The sequence below is a fragment of the Chrysemys picta genome, chromosome 3 (genome assembly GCF_011386835.1).
Source record: "Chrysemys picta bellii isolate R12L10 chromosome 3, ASM1138683v2, whole genome shotgun sequence".
Classification (NCBI taxonomy): Eukaryota; Metazoa; Chordata; order Testudines; family Emydidae; genus Chrysemys; species Chrysemys picta.
In genome coordinates, this window is record NC_088793.1 from 147,650,742 (window position 1) to 147,669,569 (window position 18,828).

Below are 18,828 nucleotides of genomic sequence, written 5' to 3' on the forward strand. Positions count from 1 at the left end.
GCAAGACTCATTCAGGCGGTAGGGAGCCACTAGAGGGCACCAGGAGAGCAGAAATAGTGAATGCTTCAGTCTTCACTCCCTTTAAGTAGAATCTTGTGATTCTTTTTAGGAACCAATTGGGTCATTTCCTCTGCTCATGGCTAAAACAGATCAGTAGTATTGTTATAACAAATAAACACCCACTGCTACTCCTCTAGGTGGAGCATTTTAAAAGCGTTACAGATGTGACTTAACTCATGAGATTTTCATGTAGCCACCTCTTTTTCAAACCAGAGCCCTAACTGTATTGCATCAGTTTTATGCAATCTCCCCCAGTCCTTAGCCCGCACTTCCTAAGCCTTGATGCAACATCATAGGACAGGTGTTTGCTTCCCATGGTAGCAGATGCCTATGCCTCTCTGTGGAACATTTCAATGCTGCTTTTAGAATAACATTCACAGCAGCCGAGACTCCCTAAAACTATCCCATGTAGTTCTGGGCCCACACTCAACCAAAAAGGACTTTATTCAATGCCTACATGTTTGCAACTCCCTACATTATGGTGGAACGATAGCAAAAGCAGGTTCAGGCATCTAATCTAGCTGCATTTATCACAGTAAACAATCAGAAGTGGAGTTCCCATTGACCATAGAATCACAAAAATGTAGAACTGGAAGGGACCTTGAGAGGTCATCTAGTCCAGCCCTCTGCACTGAGGGGAACCAAGTATAACTAGACCATCACTGACAGGTGGTTGTCCAACCTGGTCTTAAAAACCTCCAACAACATGGATTCCACAACCTCCTGTGGAAGCCTACTCCAGAGCTTAACTGTCCTTAGAGTTAGAAAAGAGGCCTTTCCCTCTATCAAAGACACAACAGGACTTGCATAGAAAAATGACATTAATGTCCCCTCAAAGCAGGGAGGGGTTTGTTTGGAAGGAGATTGCTATCAAATGAGCTGGAGAAACTGCCCTCAGTTTAAGCTAGAGCCTTCTCTTCTGTTCGCCACAAGGCTGAGGACCTGGAAAGCAGAAAGTGTGGAGGTGCAAAAAGAAACTTGAAAGGATTTAAAGGGAAGTTTTCTGATAGTGAAGAGAACCAGAAAATGAAACTGACCAGTTATTTCCAAAGCCTTCCTCTGGCTCACACATACATTTCTTGTTCTTCCCTACAAGATCCTACTCACCTGAGTCCTGGCTTGCATCTCAGATCTTATCACTTTGCCTCATGCCCCCATTTGTTTCCTCTCCAGTTCTCACCTCTTCACCTTATTCTGGGGTGCCCACAAACATGGAGCAACTCTTCACTACCAATGTGAGCAGTCCCCTAACGTTGTCCTCACTACAACCCCTCCTGAAGATCTACTTTTTTCTGCAAGGTCCACAGAGACTAGCCCATCACTCAACTGCCCGTGGTACTCTAACATTTCATTTCAATCAGATACTTTTCTCTGGGTCTCCCCCCGTGTCTTATCTGGGTCATTTAGCCTTGCAAGATCTTGGGGGTAGGAACTGCACTTATGTGTGGTTACACATCAGAAAACACATTCTCAACACGTAAGTTGCCAGAACTGAAAAATGAAAAAGAGTAAAAAAAAAAAAAACAGCATAAATGGGCAAAGCAAGTTAGAGTTTTAACATATTACGTGTTAATGATCTTGGATCAGGTTACCACCACAGGCAGGGAAGGGTTCATCTAAAATAGTTTGCTTTGGCAAAACTATCTAAAAGGATGTGATGCAGTTAGAATATCAATCTAAAAAAAAAATACTCAAGTGTCTTAAAAATCTTTTATTCAGCTGTAGATTTTAATTCACAAGAAGACGACCAGTCTCCCGATGAACCTCAGTTCTCCTTGGAGCCTCTTCTAGGTTAAGTGGAACCATATGGAACACTTACTCTTTCAAAGATCATGCAGCAGGACAGCCTGAGACCTTTCATAGTCTTCACACTAAGTGCTGGGCAATGGCCAACACTTTAGAGAACCGTCCTTCGTGCTTCCGCAGGATCAAGGGTATTGGGGTTTTTATTCTAGTCCCGGTTGGGTTTCCATTGTCTTCGATGAGCACCACATTGTTGGAATCAAATCTAGGTGTCATGCAAGGGCCAGGCATCCTGTGACCTACAATTAAAGCCTTTTTCTTTTCTCCTTTGATAGCCAGGAGAATTTTATCCCCCACTTTACCAACTCCCGTCTTGTTATACACATGGATGCATTTGGGCGGCCGATGGTATGGTGTGTTCCCCAAGGCACTGTTGTCCACCACTCGCACGCGGGTCAGTTTCTGTATCGCACTGCATGCTCCAGTGATGCTGGCAAAAGAGAAGTAAGAATGCTAGATAGAGCTTCTCAAACAATCCTTGGGGATCAAGGGCAAAGCCCAGCACAGAATCAATCTGTTACACGAGCCAGCGATAAGGAATCAGTGAGAAATACATACCATACTTATGACACATCTACTGCGTGCAAAGTGTTCTTTGAAAGTCAGGTGCTACTTTGGGCTTCACATACAATTTGCTAAATGTAAACAAATTATTCATGCTAACAGGGAGTCAAAAGGGCCACTCTACTCTGAAATGTGCCTTTAAAACATGACCTTGTAGAGCATCCTGTTTATTGCACCCTTTAGAACCTCCAGATGCAACGCGTTCAGTTTACAAGTGAAAGGATTTGGGGGTTTTTATCAGTGCCACAAACAGCACCAGGGATCTGAGAATCAAGCTGGGCTCTTTGTTTCTTGCATGTTCTCATTAGTAATAAAGGTTCTGCAGAATAAATTCTCCCTTCAGTGACACCTGTGAAGTCCCACTGCCTTCCGCGAATGTGCACAGGTGTCACTTAGTAGAAAATTCTCTTCATGATTCAAAAGAAGGAACAGAGCGTGAGCTGGAGTCTCTTAGCTATATTGGCTCCACGGGACTAACAAGAATAAAAAGAAGTACAAATGTGTTTGTTAAATCAGCAGATCTGATTCTGAATACACTCAGGGCAGGCAGGGCAGATCTGTACAGTAAGGGGTCATTTTAAATGTTCACTTTTCAGAGTAGAACCTCACCTTAAAATACATTTGTTTTTTTTTTAATTAGTTTTTAAAATATCAAATTCGAAGTGGTTTATTGGCCCCATTCAAAGAAGACACCTGGCCAAAGTCTAGGAAAGCCTCTCACTGCTACAAACAAAGGCCCTGTTCAAATCCACTTGACCAGGCCCCTTAAGCCCTTACTGATCTGATTGCTGGTAGACATCAACCCAGAAGTTTGTTTCTGAATTACACAATGACCACTCAAATTACACAATGACCACTTCAGGATGAAAGGCCAGCATATCCACTCAGGTTCTTTCTAGTTTTATAGAGCATACACTATACAGTAACTAAATCACAACATCTAGATCCCTCGTTCCCTCTTGAAGATGGGGAGTACATGCACACAACTTTGCCCCCCTCCAGGCTCCCACAAACAGTGGCACACAAACTTCCTGGTTCATCAAGTGCAGCACACATTTGCGAAATGAGCATTTTAAAGAGTGCCAGGAGGCAGGGGTTTATGCCCCGGTGCTGCACAAACACCGAACAAGAAGCTAGTCCCCATATAATGGGTACAGCCTCATTGTTAGCACCACATGGCTCCAGAGCCTCTCAGTTTCCCAGTTATCTACCATCTACACCTTCTTTGCCACTATCTTTTTAAAAGTCTCGGGGACAAATTCTGACCACATTTACCCCAGTGTAAGTGGTAGTCAGTGGTCCTCATTCCGGATGTCCATATAAAAGTAGCCCATGGTACTAAAGAGGTGAGGTACTAAGCTCCTTTTATATGGAAATTGTCCTTATTTGCCTCAGATATTGAGCCCAGATACTACAGTGATGGGTGTGACCTAAATGACTAATAAGTGAGTCAATTTAAAACACTAATCCCCCCTGCAAACTAAGACTCTAATCAATCCTGCAATGAGACCTGTGTTGGTGGCTCCACATACCCACACAGAGCATATTGCAGGATCAAGGTCTTAAAGGCTAGTCAATGCATTGCAGTATGTGAAGTTAATGAATAAATACCTAGAGGCAGGGATAGGCACTTTAAATGAAAAGAAAACAACGTAAGGGACACTGTCAAGATACAACAAAAGAATTTTTTAAATTATTTTTGGTCTAAATACCAGACAATTAACACTAGAAGAATTCTAAGCATGTAACTGACTTTTCACCACATGGGGCATTTTGTTACCTTTTCTGCATTTCACTCAGCTGGCAACAGTAACAAAGCAGCTTTACCTTCTGCTCCCAAGCCCTGATCTTGCAATCAGACGGGCACAGGAAGATTCTGAGCCCTACTCAGCACACAGGCACAAGATCTGCTCACCGGATCAGGGCCATAGCCAATATCACATCTTGATTGTCAGGCAGCAGCATACGCTGTTGTGTTTGGATTGCTTAGGCAATTTTTTGAATGGCTTTTCATGGACTGTAATGACATTTTTTCTCTTACACTGGTTTTATGAAATTAGAATCATGACATTTTGTATTTGAGCTACTTAATGTCCCTTTAAATAGGAAAAACACTCAGTTTAAATAAAACAACAACAGGCTCGCGGTATTTGAAAAGTACCTGAAGTGCCGCTGCTCGACTGCTCTGTTTACTTGGGTTAACAGCAAGCCCAGTCGCCTATTCAAGAAAGCCATTGAGATTCTGGTAACAAGCCCTGCACGAGAAACAAGAGAATTATGGATTCTGGAAATTGGATAGTGCTGATTTCAGTTTTTTTAAAAAAGGTAAATCATAGGCTGGAATCTAAAAGACACATTTGGGATGTATAGTACATTGCACTGCTGGGCATACATTACTTGAGTGCTGACAGCATCCTCAGCATTGTACAAACCAGCGCAACCGTCCTTATTTGAATCTGACAGTCCAGTACAACTCACATATAATGCATAGGCAGTATGTTCAATATCACTGCAGTGCAGTTTTCTACTTAAGGGGAAATATATCATTTTAGTGCCTTTTCCCTCTTAATGCAAGCCATGTAATCGTTATTTTGGGAATTGAGGGCATGCCTGGAGAGAACATAGTCACTATGTAAGAGACTTTCTTCAACCATTAACAGCTACTAAAATTCTCTCTAAAAAAAGGCCCAAAAAAATTCTGATTCCTTTAACATGGGTTTCGATATAAAATCTGTGGGTCTGTGGATTGCAGGAGGCAAGTCACTACAGAACATGAAAGAAATGAAGTTCCAACGGGCAATGATGGTGTTCCAAATCTTAGCAAGCAGCGGGCATTCCTGAGCTTGTTTCTAGACTCCAATACTATTTCAGACAATATTTCCCACCTGCAGTGCCCACAGGAAATAATCGCCTGTAACGTAAGAAGTTCTTTCAGGAGCCACAGCTTTGAGTAGTATTGCTATTCTTAAGTTCTTGCAGCATTCCAACCTCATTATAGCCTTTTGTAAAGACTTGGGCAGGAATTTATCAGATACCAAAAATGTTATCAAAACTAGATTCCCTGACTTTCTCCCAGCCTATATTTTAGGTGCTTCTATTTCTTTGTATCTATGACCATACAGAATAACTGGACCCTTTCAAACAAGGCTCCCTTCTGCCTCTCTCCTTCCTGAAGTAATCCTTAAAATACAGTTGCCACTTGTCTTTTAGCCAGTTCTGATAACCTTGGGGCCACGTTCTGTATACTGGCACATTTTAAGGGCCGTCTGAAAAATTCTGCCGCAGCACTTCTGCACCAACACACGCAATATAGCATGTATTTTTAACTGTGCTGCAAGTGGCCTCACACATCACATGGGCAGGTTTTGAATAAGAGGCTTACCACATTGGAAGTGTGGTATTTTTTGTGGCAAAGAAAAAAACAAAACAAAACCTCAGGGGCGGAGGTAACCGAACCTGGCATAAAATAGCAATATTTCTTGAAAATCTGCCTGAGTTCCCCTCCACTATTCCTAAGGCAATCATCTTTACTACCCAAAAAGCTGTGTTTTCAAAGCAAGAGAGCTAACACATATTAGCTATCTCACTGTGAAATACTAGCAGAAACAAGACTCTGTAGGTTTTACTTTGATGTAGTCAGGCAAGCTCAACTATGGCAGGGAGATATAGTAACTTTGCCTAGCTACATGAAGGGGAAGACTACCTATGCCTTGACTCCATTAGGATTTTACAGCAAGATACCTCACCCTAAACACACACAACTTTCCTGGCAGTGGAGAGAGAGACTTTGTCCCTAGTTTTGCTAACACTCCTATATATGCTTAATTTTACAAATGGAAGCAAAACTAAGCACATACCTGAGTGTTTGCATGTTACTCTCACTACTTCCAGAGCCTGTGTCTAAGGCAAGCCATGGATCTTTCCAACAGAAGGCATCAATGAGAAATACTAGTACCTGTCTGCCCCTTTCCTGTACCATACTGTCTACTTAAACTCTAAATTTGCTATCCGTCAGCAACAACTATCCTTCCATACAAGAATGATGTCTGCCAAGGGGAAAAAAGTCATTGAGGAGACTTCAGATGACTGAAGAGTCCAATTAGTGCTCTACCGGTTTTTCCATATATATGGCAGGTGGTTGCTTGGAGACAGCACAACTGCTGGCCAGCATGCTGTACCCTTTCCTTCCTCCTCCGCCGTTTCTCGGCCTCTTAAGCAAGGCGATTCTCTTCAAAACAGGCTGAGGCTTGATGTATGATGCGATGCCATAGCAGTCTATTGGCAGCCAGCTCTTCCCAATTCGTGGGGTCAATGCCTCCCTTCTTAAGATATACTTTCAGGGTGTCCTTGTAGCGTTTCCTCTGTCCTCTGCAGGTCCTCTTACCATGACTGGTGTTAAGCAGGGCTGTGTTATTGCCCCAAAGCTTTTTTCCATCTATCTTGCCGTGATCTCGATTCTTATTCATGACCTTTCTTCTGGAATTGGGATTGAGTATTGCATGGACAGCCAGCTCTTCAGCCTGCGGAGTCTTCATCCTAAAACTAAGGTCACCAGGACTCTTATTACCAACCCACAGTATGCTGACGACCGTGCTAGCCTCGTGCACACTGAGGCTGATTTGCAATCCACCCTAGATCTTTTCTCAGGTGCCTATCATAGCCTGGGACTTTCCCTCAACATTGGGAAGACTAAGGTGCTCCACCAGCCTGCCCCAGCATAAATTGGCCCCCTTCTCCGACAAATTGTCATCGGTGGTGAGCTCCTGGAAAACACTGAGCATTTCACTGGTTATCCACTAGCTCATAAAAAGTCCTTGGATGTTTCTAACCCCGAATCCTCTGTGTGGCATGAGATTACACAGCCACTGACCCAAGACAGCCTCTGCCTGTTAAAGTGGATAGTGTTCAAGAACTATGTGTGATCAGTATTCCATCTTTATAGCAATGATGAGAAACTCTTCCATCCCCTCTTCCCCAACACATTCCGCTAGTCTTAACTTTCCCTTTGAGCTCAAATGCCCCCCCGTAATTCAGCTCATGCAGTGAAACACACTTTACACTTAAAACTGTATGAACTGTAAAGCAGATCTTCAATTTGTTTAACTAACATCAGCATTTCCAAACTTCCCAAGGAAATGAAAATGTAGACCACTGGCAGCAAGAGCCCAAAAGGTAAGCCGTTGTTTGGTCTACGGTACTGGGTGCCAGACACTCCCGAGTTTAGACCCAGCTCCAATATATTCTGGGTAGCCTTTAAGAAGTCATTTATCCTCTCTGCCTTAGTGTCTCCATCTTAACTCCAAGGGGCAGATTAATTTTTTACTGTCTGTATGGCGGTATGTGAATGCTAAGTATTAAAAGCCTGGTTTAATGCTGGTTTAGCAGTCATTATAAAGCACTAAAATCCATCCCACCAGTTGCAGCACAGAACACTTCAACATTCCAGAGAGCTGTTACCACATGCTGGCAAATCTTCAAAGTGGACCAGAGAGGAGGAGACAGTATTTGGCGCATTCTATTTGAGAAGTAACCGCAAACGTTACTTGTGAATAACAAATTAACTTAGTTTTCTTCTTAAGTTTGCTTTCCAGTGTCATTTCTGTCCATGTTTCGGTGCTTTGTGGTGTGTTTGTAAGAGGCTCTTCCCAGCCTCTCTCAAGCCTTATACAATGCAATCATTGTTCCTTTGGGCACTTCCAACGGCCACTCACCTGTAGTTGCTATTGCCCAATCAGCACATGAGGGTGCTTTATAATATCTGAGAAAGACAAGAGATTATTACTGTTTAATATTTAAATATTAACAGTCTTCTGATTGTTGACGCATTCATGCTAGTACAGAAGAGGCCAGTTTTCATGTAGGCTAACATTTGTACCATCTTCATCATGGCCACTGCCCAAAACTAAGACTCTAGATAGCCACCAAACCAAAAGCCAATTTCATACAGTATAGAGTTTATAGGACAAGAGGTGCTTCTAGTCACAGAAATGATCACGGCACTGCAACACAGCAACATGTCTAGCACACTTAAACGACAACTACATGTTAAAGCCGTCCTTTCTAATTTAGGTCACGCAGCTGCAGCTAAACTCTAGCAATTACTTTTATTTCATATTGAGAGGGTCCAACTCTGTAAATCCAAGACCTTGAAGCTCTTTTACCCATTTGCCCCCAACCTGACCAGGTATGCTGTAGACCCAAATGCAATTTTTGTTCAGAATAAGTTTTAGAAAGAAAAAGAAAAAAGTTAATCAAATATTCGCTCACCCGAGTGACCAAATCCTAGTCTACTGATTAAGTCTGAATGTGCAATAACCCACTGCAGTAAACATTCCATTCTCAAGTGTATTGCAGCATTCTCCCCACTTCAACAGGCCTTCAGCAGACATACACAAAGCTCAAATACAGCACAGGAAGAGGAACCGTTCATTGGTCACAAACCACTGAAGGCTATTTATGCACTGTACCATTTCCAAGTGCTGTATTAAAACTCCCAGCTTACCTTACCCCCTCTCCACTAGGGAATAAAGATGTGTTTTATTAATCTTGCAAATGTGTTTTCCAACAGAAGCAAATACACTGCAGTTCTGGAATATTCTACTCCACTGAACAGAAAGTGGCCAACCCAGAATATTTTATCTAACTCACATGGGCTGCCTCATTTAACTAATATGATCTGAGGATGTCTTACCACTAAAATAGCAGTGACCATGTGTGCTTACTCCCATAGGGAGCCAAACAATCCACAAGTTGCTGAGTACCTTCTTCAGGACTCAAACCACATGGGAAACAAGACTTGAGTCTTCAAATTCTCTTAATTTCATTTGTGAGTCTGCCAATAGGAAAGGTGGCTTTTTTTCCCCACTTTAGCGACAAGTTGCAAGACCACCTCCCCCCAACTCCATTTTGTGTGATAAAACCTTAATGCCCATTGCAGGGGTACTCTGTCTAGACAGTAACCATTATTATTACATACATTTCTATAGCTCAATTCAAGTGATAGAAGCACTCAGATACAGATTGGAAAGCACTCTGCAAAAGTGTTTCCTAATGGCACATTAGGTCACTATGGGATTCAAAGAAATTTTAAAACACAAGGACAGAACATCCACTTTTAAGGGACACAATGAGTTAACCACCTGCTTCCAAGACCCCTGGGAATGTCTGTAGTTTCACAGTCACATTTTCTTATTTATAACTTTTTTTCCCTGTCCCCTGTTGCTAGGTGAAAGGGCAAACACTGAAACCAACGCAGCACAAAATTGCTATTAAATGCACAAAACAGAAAAAACAGGGAAAAACATCTTTACTCACTCTCAAATGTAGTAATCTTATGTTAATAGTCAGTTTAGCAGGGTCTAGCCTGACTCTTCTTTCAAACTGAGACAGAAAAAAAAAGTCAAAGTCTGGGCACTAGGATGTACAGATTTGAAATGAGTTCTTCGTTCATCATTAAAATGAAGGCAATGAACTCAAGATGATATGCACAATGCAAATATCTGAACCTGCAGCAGCAGTGTATGGGTTTATTTATAGAATGTCTGCCAACGTGCTCTACAGGAGCTCAACCGATTCAGAGTTTTCTTCAGAAAGAAAGAGATGTGATTAAGAGCTTGTATGTGTTAAAAAACACAGGAGATATTCATTACAAAGGCATAATTGGTTTTACATTAATGACAGACTATAGAGGCCAAAACTCACACAGAGGGACTTAATTCTTCTAGAATTCAAGTTTTATGAATAGGACTGGTTATTAACCAGGGTATTTATTGGTTCAAGGCAATAATAGAAACTCATTATACCTTTTTGAGAAGGAACAATTCTACTTTTGCATAGTTTCCAAGTGAATCACAAGAATTCGGAATTGGTTGTCAGGATCATAATTAACCAGGAAAAAAAAAATATAAAGAAATAGTGTTCCAAATTGAGATTCAGGACTTTCTTTTTAGTGCTATAGATGCCTGAAAACCTGTTCATAGTAAATTTCCCCACTCAAATCTTTCGAGGTTGCAAACTAATCCAAACATTAACTTGCATAACTGGATTTTGCTTTCTAGTCCCCACAGTGTGCGCACATGCACATATATACACCTCAAATCTCAAAACAAACTTCTCTCTTTTAAAGATTAGTTTGGTCTAGTGGACAGGACAATAAACAGGAAGTCAGAAGACTGGGTCTATTCCCAGTTCTACCACTAACCTGTTATCCAACCATGGCTGTCTTCACAGCAACAACAACAACAAAAAGGGTGGAGGTGTTTACTCTGAGATAGCTAACTGAGTCAGCTGTCTCAATATAAAATCTTGGTGCAGACCAGGCTAGTTTTTACCCTAAAGTAACTAGTTGAGGTCAATCCCAGGTCAGGGCATAGGGCAGACCTCTACTGGCTACATCAAGGTAAAAGTTATCTGTGCATTGTCTCCACTGGGATTTTACTGAGAAATAGCTATCTTGATGTAAAACTGTCTTTGTCCAGTATCAGGGGGTAGCCGTGTTAGTCTGTATACACAGAAACAACAAGGAGACCAGTGGCACCTTAAAGACTAACAAATTTATTTGGGCATAAGATTTTGTAGGTAAAAAAACCACTTAAGATGGCCACATTGGGATGGCAAAACTGGATGGAGGGCCAGGTAGGGAAGGCTGTGTCTTCCCAAACAGCCTAGTCCCCGCCCCCTATCCGCCCCCCTCAGAACCCCCGACCCATCCAACAACCCCCCTGCTCCTTGTCCCCTAACTGCCCCTTCCAGGACCCCCGCTCCTAACTACCCCCTGGGACCGAACCCCCTATCCAACCCCCCTGCTCCCAGTCCCCTGACTGCCCTGACTCCATCCACACCTCTGCCCCCTGACAGGCACCCTGGGACCCCATGCCTATCCAACCCCCCATTCCCTGCCCCCTCCCACACCTCCACCCCATTCAACCACCCCTTGCTCCCTGTCCCCTGCCCCCCCACCCCCTTATACAACACTCCAGCCCCAGCCCACTTACCATGCCGAGCAGAGCAGCATGTCTAGCTGCTGCGCTGGCCGGAGCCACACACGCTGCCACTCTGCTTGACAGAAGCTACCCGTGAGGCAGCATGGCTCTGCGGGGGAGGGACAGCAGGGGAGGGGCCGGGGGCTAGTCTCCCCGGCCGGGCGCTCAGGAGCCAGGCAGGACAGTCCCGCGGGCTGTAGTTAGCCCACCTCTGCCTTAGACTCTTTGTGCTTGTCTTCACCAGACATTTACCACCTTGCATTAACTGCCTGTGGGTATGTCTTCACTGCAGTTGGCCCACGCATTTACATGGGTGCTGCCCAATCCCCTCCTAACAACATACAGAATCCTGCCTCCCAGAGTGTGGTGGTGCTTTCAATCCAGGCTAGCTGGCACAGCTGGAAGTATGAATAAGAATCTGGGTTCTGTTTTCATTCAGGCTAGTAGCTCAGCCACTTTGCAGGGAGGACTAACTCATTTGAGCGCTGACAGTCCTCTGATGCCTTCCCACAATTCCCTCCAAAGGGCAGACAAATTCTCCCACAACCCACTGGGACAGAATCAGACAGGCTCAGCATACTACAGCATAAAGAACCATGTGGCATGGGCCCAGAAGTCCTAGTGATACACCCAGGTGAGTGCAGCAGTAGGGAGGGCACAGTAACTTGGGTATGGCTTTGCACTGTGGTTGCTCACACCCAGGTTAAGCTAACCAGGGTGCTAATCAACTTAATTAACTCTGCATATCCCAAAGGTTGCAAGGAGGAGGAAGAAAAATTGTTCTTCTTAACTTGTGAGGCTAGGACAAGAAGCAATGGACTTAAATTGCAGCAAGAGTGGTTTAGGTTGGACGAGAAGCTGGATATGAGTCAGCAGTGTTCCCTCGTTGCCAAGAAGGCCAATGGCATATTGGGCTGTATTAGTAGGAGCATTGCCAGCAGATTGAGGGAAGTGATTATTCCCCTCTCTTCAGCACTGGTGAGGCCACACCTGGAGTATTGCATCCAGTTCTGGTCCCCCCCACTACAGAAGGGATGTGGACAAATTAGAGAGAGTCCAGTGGAGGGCAACGAAAATGATTAGGGGACTGGGGCACATGACTTATGAGGAGAGGCTGAAGGAACTGGGATTAATTAGTCTGCAGAAGAGAAGAGTGAGGGGGGATTTGATAGCACCCTTCAACTACCTGAAGGGGGGTCCTAAAGAGGATGGAGCTCAGCTGTTCTCAGTGGTGGCAGATGACAGAACAAGGAGCAATGGTCTCAAGTTGCAGTGTGGGAGGTCTAGGTTGGAAGTTAGGAAACACTATTTCACTAGGAGGGTGGTGAAGCACTGGAATAGGTTACCTAGGGAGTAGTGGAATCTCCATCCTTAGAAGTTTTTAAGGCCCGGCTTGACAAAGCCTTGGCTGGGATGATTTAGTTGGTGTTGGTCCTGCTTTGAGCGGGGGATTGCACTAGATGAGCTCCTGAGGTCTCCTCCAACCCTAATCTTCTATGATTAGGAAAAACTTCCTGTCAGGGTGGTTAAGCACAGGAATAAATTGCCTAGGGAGGTTGTGGAACCTCCATCATTGGCAATTTTTAAGAGTAGGTTAAACAAACACCTGTCAGGGATGGTCTAGACCCAGTCCTATGATTCTATGAATTACCTGAGGCCAGTGTTTCTCACCCTTTCAGGCTAGTTGCCCCTTATTGGGGGGGGGGGCGGGGTGTTTACAACCCTTATTATTAATTTACTATAAGAGTAAAAATGCATTGATGCTAAGAAGACTAAACATAAATAATGTTTGGGGAGGGAGGTATACTGGACCCTGAAAGATGTGCCAGGAGTGGGGGAACAAGATTTTCTTTGCATTAGACTGCAATCATATTTTCAATAATTTTCCCCATGGTCACACCAGTTGAGAAATGTTGCCCTTTGTTGATCCTTAAGAGTAGAGTTCCTAGCTTCTGTTTGCCAGAAGCTGGGAATGGGTGACCAGGGATGGATCACTTGATGATTCCCTCTTCTGTTCATTCCCTCTAAAACATCTGGCATTGGCCACTGTCAGAAGACAGGATACTCGGCTAGATGGACCCCTGGTCTGACCCAGTATGGCCGTTCTCAAGAACAAATTTTGTAAGTTATAATACTCATGTGGCGTATCGGAGCCAGCCTTCTGAAAGAGTCTGGCATAGACATACCCATTGTCTGACTCTTCTAGTTATACTGTAAGCTTACAGAGGCAGGGATTGTCTATTACTATGTCTGTACAATACTAAAATAATGGCCCCCGGTTTTGGTTGGGGACTGCAGGCACTAGTATAATACAAAAGAATTACCAGGATGGCCTCACCAAGCCCTATATAAACTTGAGTTAAGTGTCCCTTGAGCGCCAGAAAGGTTACAAGGACCGGCCATGCCAGGTGTAACAGAGAGGTTGCAGAGTTTAGTAGTTTACTTTTGTGAATGTACTCTTGAGACAGGAAAGAAAAACAGAGACGCTGTGCTTACAGGGACAGGCTACAAAACCATGCAGGGACAGTCAATAGGTGGACCGTAGGCCAAATCCCGACCACCAGACACTTTTGAACAGACCCTGAACTCTTTTCTTTTACTTATTTTTTTCCCTGGAGTATGGAAATTTGGACCCTGACAAAAAATAGTTGACTCCCCCGCTCTACAGCGACCCTGCAACTACAGTAAACAAGGATATAGGGCGGTGTGCAGAGGAAGATGCAGCAAGACTCTGGGGTGGCCTAGGCTGGGAAACTAGTAAGGTTTTAGGACATCTGGTGAGGACCATCTGCCCCTCGAAGCCCCCTGTTGTGCACCAAGCCGGCAGCACCCGGGTGTAGCAGCAGCCGCAGGCCATGGCCCACCTCAGGGCTGCCTACAGCTAGGCACGCCGGGCTGCCCCGGGCCACACGCGGCCGGGCAGCGCCCCCGACACCGCAGCGCCCCGCACTCGCTGGGTTCCTCGGCCCTGCCCGGCAGAGCGCCCCGCGGCGGGGTCCCGGCCGGGGCGCGCGGCTCTGGCTGCCCCGCATGGCGCAGGGAACGGGCCCCTCCCGGGGCCAGGCAGCGCCAAGCCCGCGGGGGAGACCCGGGCGGATCCGCCACCGCCGGGGCGGACAGAGGGCGCGGGCCCAAGGCCACTCGAGGAACCCAGGAGTCCGGGTCTCCACCCATCCACCCTCCCTCCGCGCATGGTGGGGGGCCAGCTCGCGCCCCGCTCCCCCAGTCACTCACAGGCCGCAAGCTCCCCACGCCCCGGCTCGATCCCCAGCACGCATGCGCAAAAGGGGAGCGAGGTGAACGATCCGATCGCCCGAGGGGGAGGGGGCGCATGCGCATCAGCCTCTGGAGAGCAGCACTGGAATAGCCCCTCCCACTACCACCTGTGCAGGGAGAGGCCACGCCCCCCTCGCTCCTTGTCTCCTCCTCCTCCTGTTCCTTGTTCTTCCAGCTGAGCCAGGCAGTGGCTGGAGACTTAGTTGGTGTGGGGCAGGGGTGCCTTCCGTGTGGGAGTGCGGTGCTGTCCTCCCTGCTTCGGAGGGGCCAGCTGGAGCCCTTGGGGAGTCCAGCAGAAGGAGTGGGGAGCCGGTCCGTGTCTGACACTGGGGTAAGTGAGCAGACTGGCATACATTGCATTGCAATGGCTCGTTCCCTCCGCCCCCCGCCTTTCTCCCCTTTGCAGCAGCAGCTACAAGGATCTGTCTCCAAGGCAGCCTGGAAATGTGAATGTCTCCCTCTGTGTGTGTGTGTATCTCTCCTGCCCGTGGGAACGGCTCTCTCCTTCCCCGCTCCAGTATCGGTTTCCAATAGATGTGTGGGTGTGTGTGTCGCTTAGCCTGCCTGCCTCTGGAACAATGGAAGCGGGATTGCTAGGGAGGTGGCTCCTGCAAATGCCCCATTTACCTCTTGTGTGATTTTCCCCCGCACACACATAGACACACACACACTCGCCTTTACGGAGCCCAGCAGGGGATACAGGGGTATCCAGGGCTGCCCGCTGACACATACTAGCCTCATCGCAATAAACACAATGACTCATTCACCATTTTTGTAGCGATTTTTTTTTCTTGTTTTACCTGGCCCAGCTCTGTCTCTCTGCAGTTCCCTGACTCTCCCCCAATGTCAGAAGCAAATCGCCAAGGAGGAAACGTTGTATTTTCATGCTATTGACGCTGGATGTTAGGATTGATCCAGGTTTCACTGTCAGGTTGTGTGTGTGTGTGTGTGAGAATCAAGATGGCAAGAGAAGGCTGAGTGCTTCTTTGTTGTTCTCCCCTTTTGGTGGGGTGGGGTGGGGTAGCGTGATGTGATGTTGGTTCATGGTGCTGCAGTCTCCTTCTCCCTGACAAAAGGTGTAGTTGAGGGGAGTTACTTCATGCTACAATCCCACTCCAGAGCGGCTCTTCTTTGTAGGTGGCTCTGCAGCAGCCCTTCAAACTGCAACACTATTCCTGGGAGAGAGGCCTGGAAGATCCAGGGCTTTGGAGGCAAAATCCACCATCATCCTCCTCAGTCAAAGTTGAATCCACCCTGCATCTTCAGGGAGCTAAAGAGCTTCCTTGCTTCTGTCCAGTAGCTCATTGTCTGTCAATCAGCCTGATCCTTTTAATGGTGCCGGACTGAAAAGGCTCTGAGGCAATATGAGTGCAGCTAACAAACAGCTGAGATCTCTGTCAGAGACCTGACTCAGAGGCACCAGAGATGCTTTCCTCTGTCTGGTTTGGACTCTATGGGGCAACTATTCTTCTCAGCCCAAGCAAGGGTGCAAGGAAATTATTGTACAGTTAAGCTAGATTACACCTGCTAAACCCTTTATCTGCTGCATACTGATCTCAGCTATTTACTTGCTTACTTCTTCTCCCCACCCCTTTTCTCTTCTCTCCTTTCACTAGTGCTTCACCACCACCACCTCCTCCTCACTTTCTTCCAGGGTGTGTTTCTCCTGCTGCTCTGCTATAAATAAAAAGTTGGCTTAAAAGCAAAGGAGGCAACCAGGAGAGCTGGGGTGTGAATCCTGAGCTGCTGCCATTCCTGTTTGTTGTGACTTGAGAATTGTGCATTTTAACCTCCCTCCTTCCATTAATGACAGCAACATTATCTAATTTTATTCCAAGTCATGGTGTGCTAATGCGGGTCATCATCTCATGGTGTTGACCTGCTCTCCCTGCCCCCCCTTCCCCCCCCAAGGAATGAATGAGCTAATGTTAAGCCATGTACACTACCAGATATGTGCACAGTATTATGTATTATTAAATGGCGTGGAGTTGAAACCCAGCTTTGTTCAGATTTGTCATTCTGGATGCAATTTATTCTTTTGACGTTGTAAACAAAATACTAACAAACTTGAATTTGTAGTGAGCAATTAAAAAAAGTGTTTAGGGGTCATCTCATGGTCCTTCTGGCCACATAGTATTGGAAAATGGCTTAATATTTTTAAAATGAAATTTTTGACGCTGGAGTATAACATAACCTACATGTGTATGGCCTTTTGAAAGATAAGGGGGAGGTGGGGAAGGGGGAGCTGTTGAAGACTGGGAGGGGCATGAATGGAGCATCCAAGAGCCTTGTGGGGCTCTTGGAACTTTGATGTGATTGACTGTCAGTTTTGGTACTGATGGCATTGGTTCTGAAGTTAGTGCCTTCTTAACAACAGTGTGTCTCTGTCCTACTAACAGGCTGAACTGTACAAGAAGTGTTGGGGCTTTGGCTTAAATTGCCTCTTTGATTTTATTGCCATCAACATTTAAAAATGTAAATCACATGGTATCCCCATTTATCTATGTACCGGTCCTTTCTGTGTGGAGATTCTAACGGTCAAGTATGTATTATTAACTAGTTCTCCAGCTCCATTAAAACAGAAAAATAATAAACATAACCTTGGCCTCAAAGAGCTTATAATTTAAGGCCCTCGTTCTAGTCAGATCCAAATGGGGATACCCTTGCACCTGCATGACTTGGGTTACAGTTTCAGGACTATATGTAGTGGGGTTAGACTGCATAAATATTTATGTATGTAATCAGTGGAACCTTACTTTTTTTAGTTGCAGAAATATTGTAACATAAGAAACCATATTCCTGATGAAAAGCTGATGCCTATAGCTATACCATAGGACCCCCCTCGATGATAAATTGCAAAAGTGACGGTCATAGCATCTCCATATCACTTGGAGGGACCAAACCCGGTTGTGACTAGAGGGAGTCTAATGATGTGATGATGTACCTATGCCCCTGACAGCTAGTAAAATGAAAAAGAGGCGTGTTGGACCATTTGTTGGTTGTGATAGTTGACATTTCCCTGCAGGAGGGCAAGGTGTCTGCTTCCCTTGAAGGAACAGCTGTTAGGCTTGGTCTCATTGGCTGGTGACCTCCTCCTAGTGACAGGCAAAAGGCCTGTACAATGCACTGTCCTTCCTGTCTCAGCACCCTGGACTTGGATGAAAGTGAGTGGGCTGAAGTTCAGCCCAGGTAGGACAGATCATGGTAGTGTGTCAGTAGTGTGGAGGTAGCTCTTGCCCCTTCACTGAGGGAGGTTTTCAATCTGTGGGTGCTTTTGGATCCCTGACTGACCACCCTGGCTGCAGAATGAAAGAACCTTTTTTCATTTATCTCTGGTAAGGCATCTGTCTCTCTGTTGAGTACTCACCACAGTTATAGCATCGTAGGACTGAAAGGGACCTTGAGAGGTCATCTAGTCTAGTCCCCTGTACTCATGGCAGGACTAAATATTATCTAGACCATCCATGACAGGTGATTGTCTAACCTGCTCTTAAAAAAATTCCAATGATAGAGATTCCACAACCTCCCTCAGCAATTTGTTTCAGTGCTTAATCACCCTGACAACTAGGAAGTTTTTCCTAATGTCCAACCTAAACCGCACTTGCTGCAACTTAAGCCCATTTCTTCTTGTCCTGTCCTTAGACGTTAAGGAGAACAATTTTTCTCCCTCCTCCTTGTAACAACCTTTTATGTACTTGAAAATTGTTATCATGTCCCCCCTCAATCTTCTCTTCTCCAGACTAAACAAACCCAATTTTTCAAGCTTCCCTCATAGGTCATGTTGTAGACCTTTAATCATTTTTGTTGCTCTTCCCTGGACTTTCTGCAGTTTGTCCACATCTTTCCTGAAATGTGGCGCCCAGACTGGACACAATACTCCAGTTGAGGCTGTGTCAGTGCAGAGTAGAGTGGAAGAATTACTTCTTGTGTCTTGCTTGCAACACTCCTGCTAATACATCCCAGAATGATACTTGCTTTTTTTGCAACAGTGTTACACTGTTGACTCCTATTTAGCTTGTGATCCACTATGACCCCCAGATCCCTTTCCGCAGTACTCCTCCTTAGGCAGTCATTCCCCATTTTGTATGTGTGCAACTGATTGTTCTTTCCTAAGTGGCGTACTTTGCATTTGTCCTTATTGAAT

The 18,828-nt window shown here is 45.4% G+C and overlaps 2 protein-coding genes across 5 annotated transcripts in view; one reads left to right on the forward strand and one right to left on the reverse strand.

The window, feature by feature from the left end:
• Positions 1–1,756: 1,756 nt before the first annotated feature.
• On the reverse strand, positions 1,757–14,771 carry MRPL14 (mitochondrial ribosomal protein L14). Of its 3 annotated transcripts, XM_065589246.1 has the most exons (5): positions 14,643–14,685; positions 8,139–8,185; positions 6,812–6,969; positions 4,589–4,682; positions 1,757–2,293 (listed from the first exon to the last, which is right to left on the reverse strand). In XM_065589246.1, the coding sequence occupies exons 3-5, from the start codon at positions 6,960–6,962 to the stop codon at positions 1,927–1,929; spliced, it is 612 nt and encodes a 203-aa protein (XP_065445318.1). In that variant the 5' UTR covers positions 6,963–6,969; positions 8,139–8,185; positions 14,643–14,685; the 3' UTR covers positions 1,757–1,926. The 3 variants fall into 3 exon arrangements, with proteins under 3 accessions (XP_065445318.1, XP_005296371.1, XP_023966909.1); XM_005296314.5 differs by lacking the exon at positions 6,812–6,969 and having other exon boundaries at positions 14,643–14,743; XM_024111141.3 differs by lacking the exons at positions 6,812–6,969; positions 8,139–8,185 and having other exon boundaries at positions 14,643–14,771.
• Positions 14,772–14,793: 22 nt separating this feature from the next.
• Positions 14,794–18,828, forward strand: part of TMEM63B (transmembrane protein 63B) — a 95,104-nt gene continuing 91,069 nt past the window's right edge. Inside the window, exon 1 of one of the 2 annotated variants that reach the window (XM_005296313.5) lies at positions 14,794–15,015. The gene's annotated coding sequence lies outside the window, so the exon portion shown is untranslated. The remainder of the gene's footprint in view (positions 15,016–18,828) is intronic. The other variant, XM_005296310.5, reaches the window with a different exon arrangement.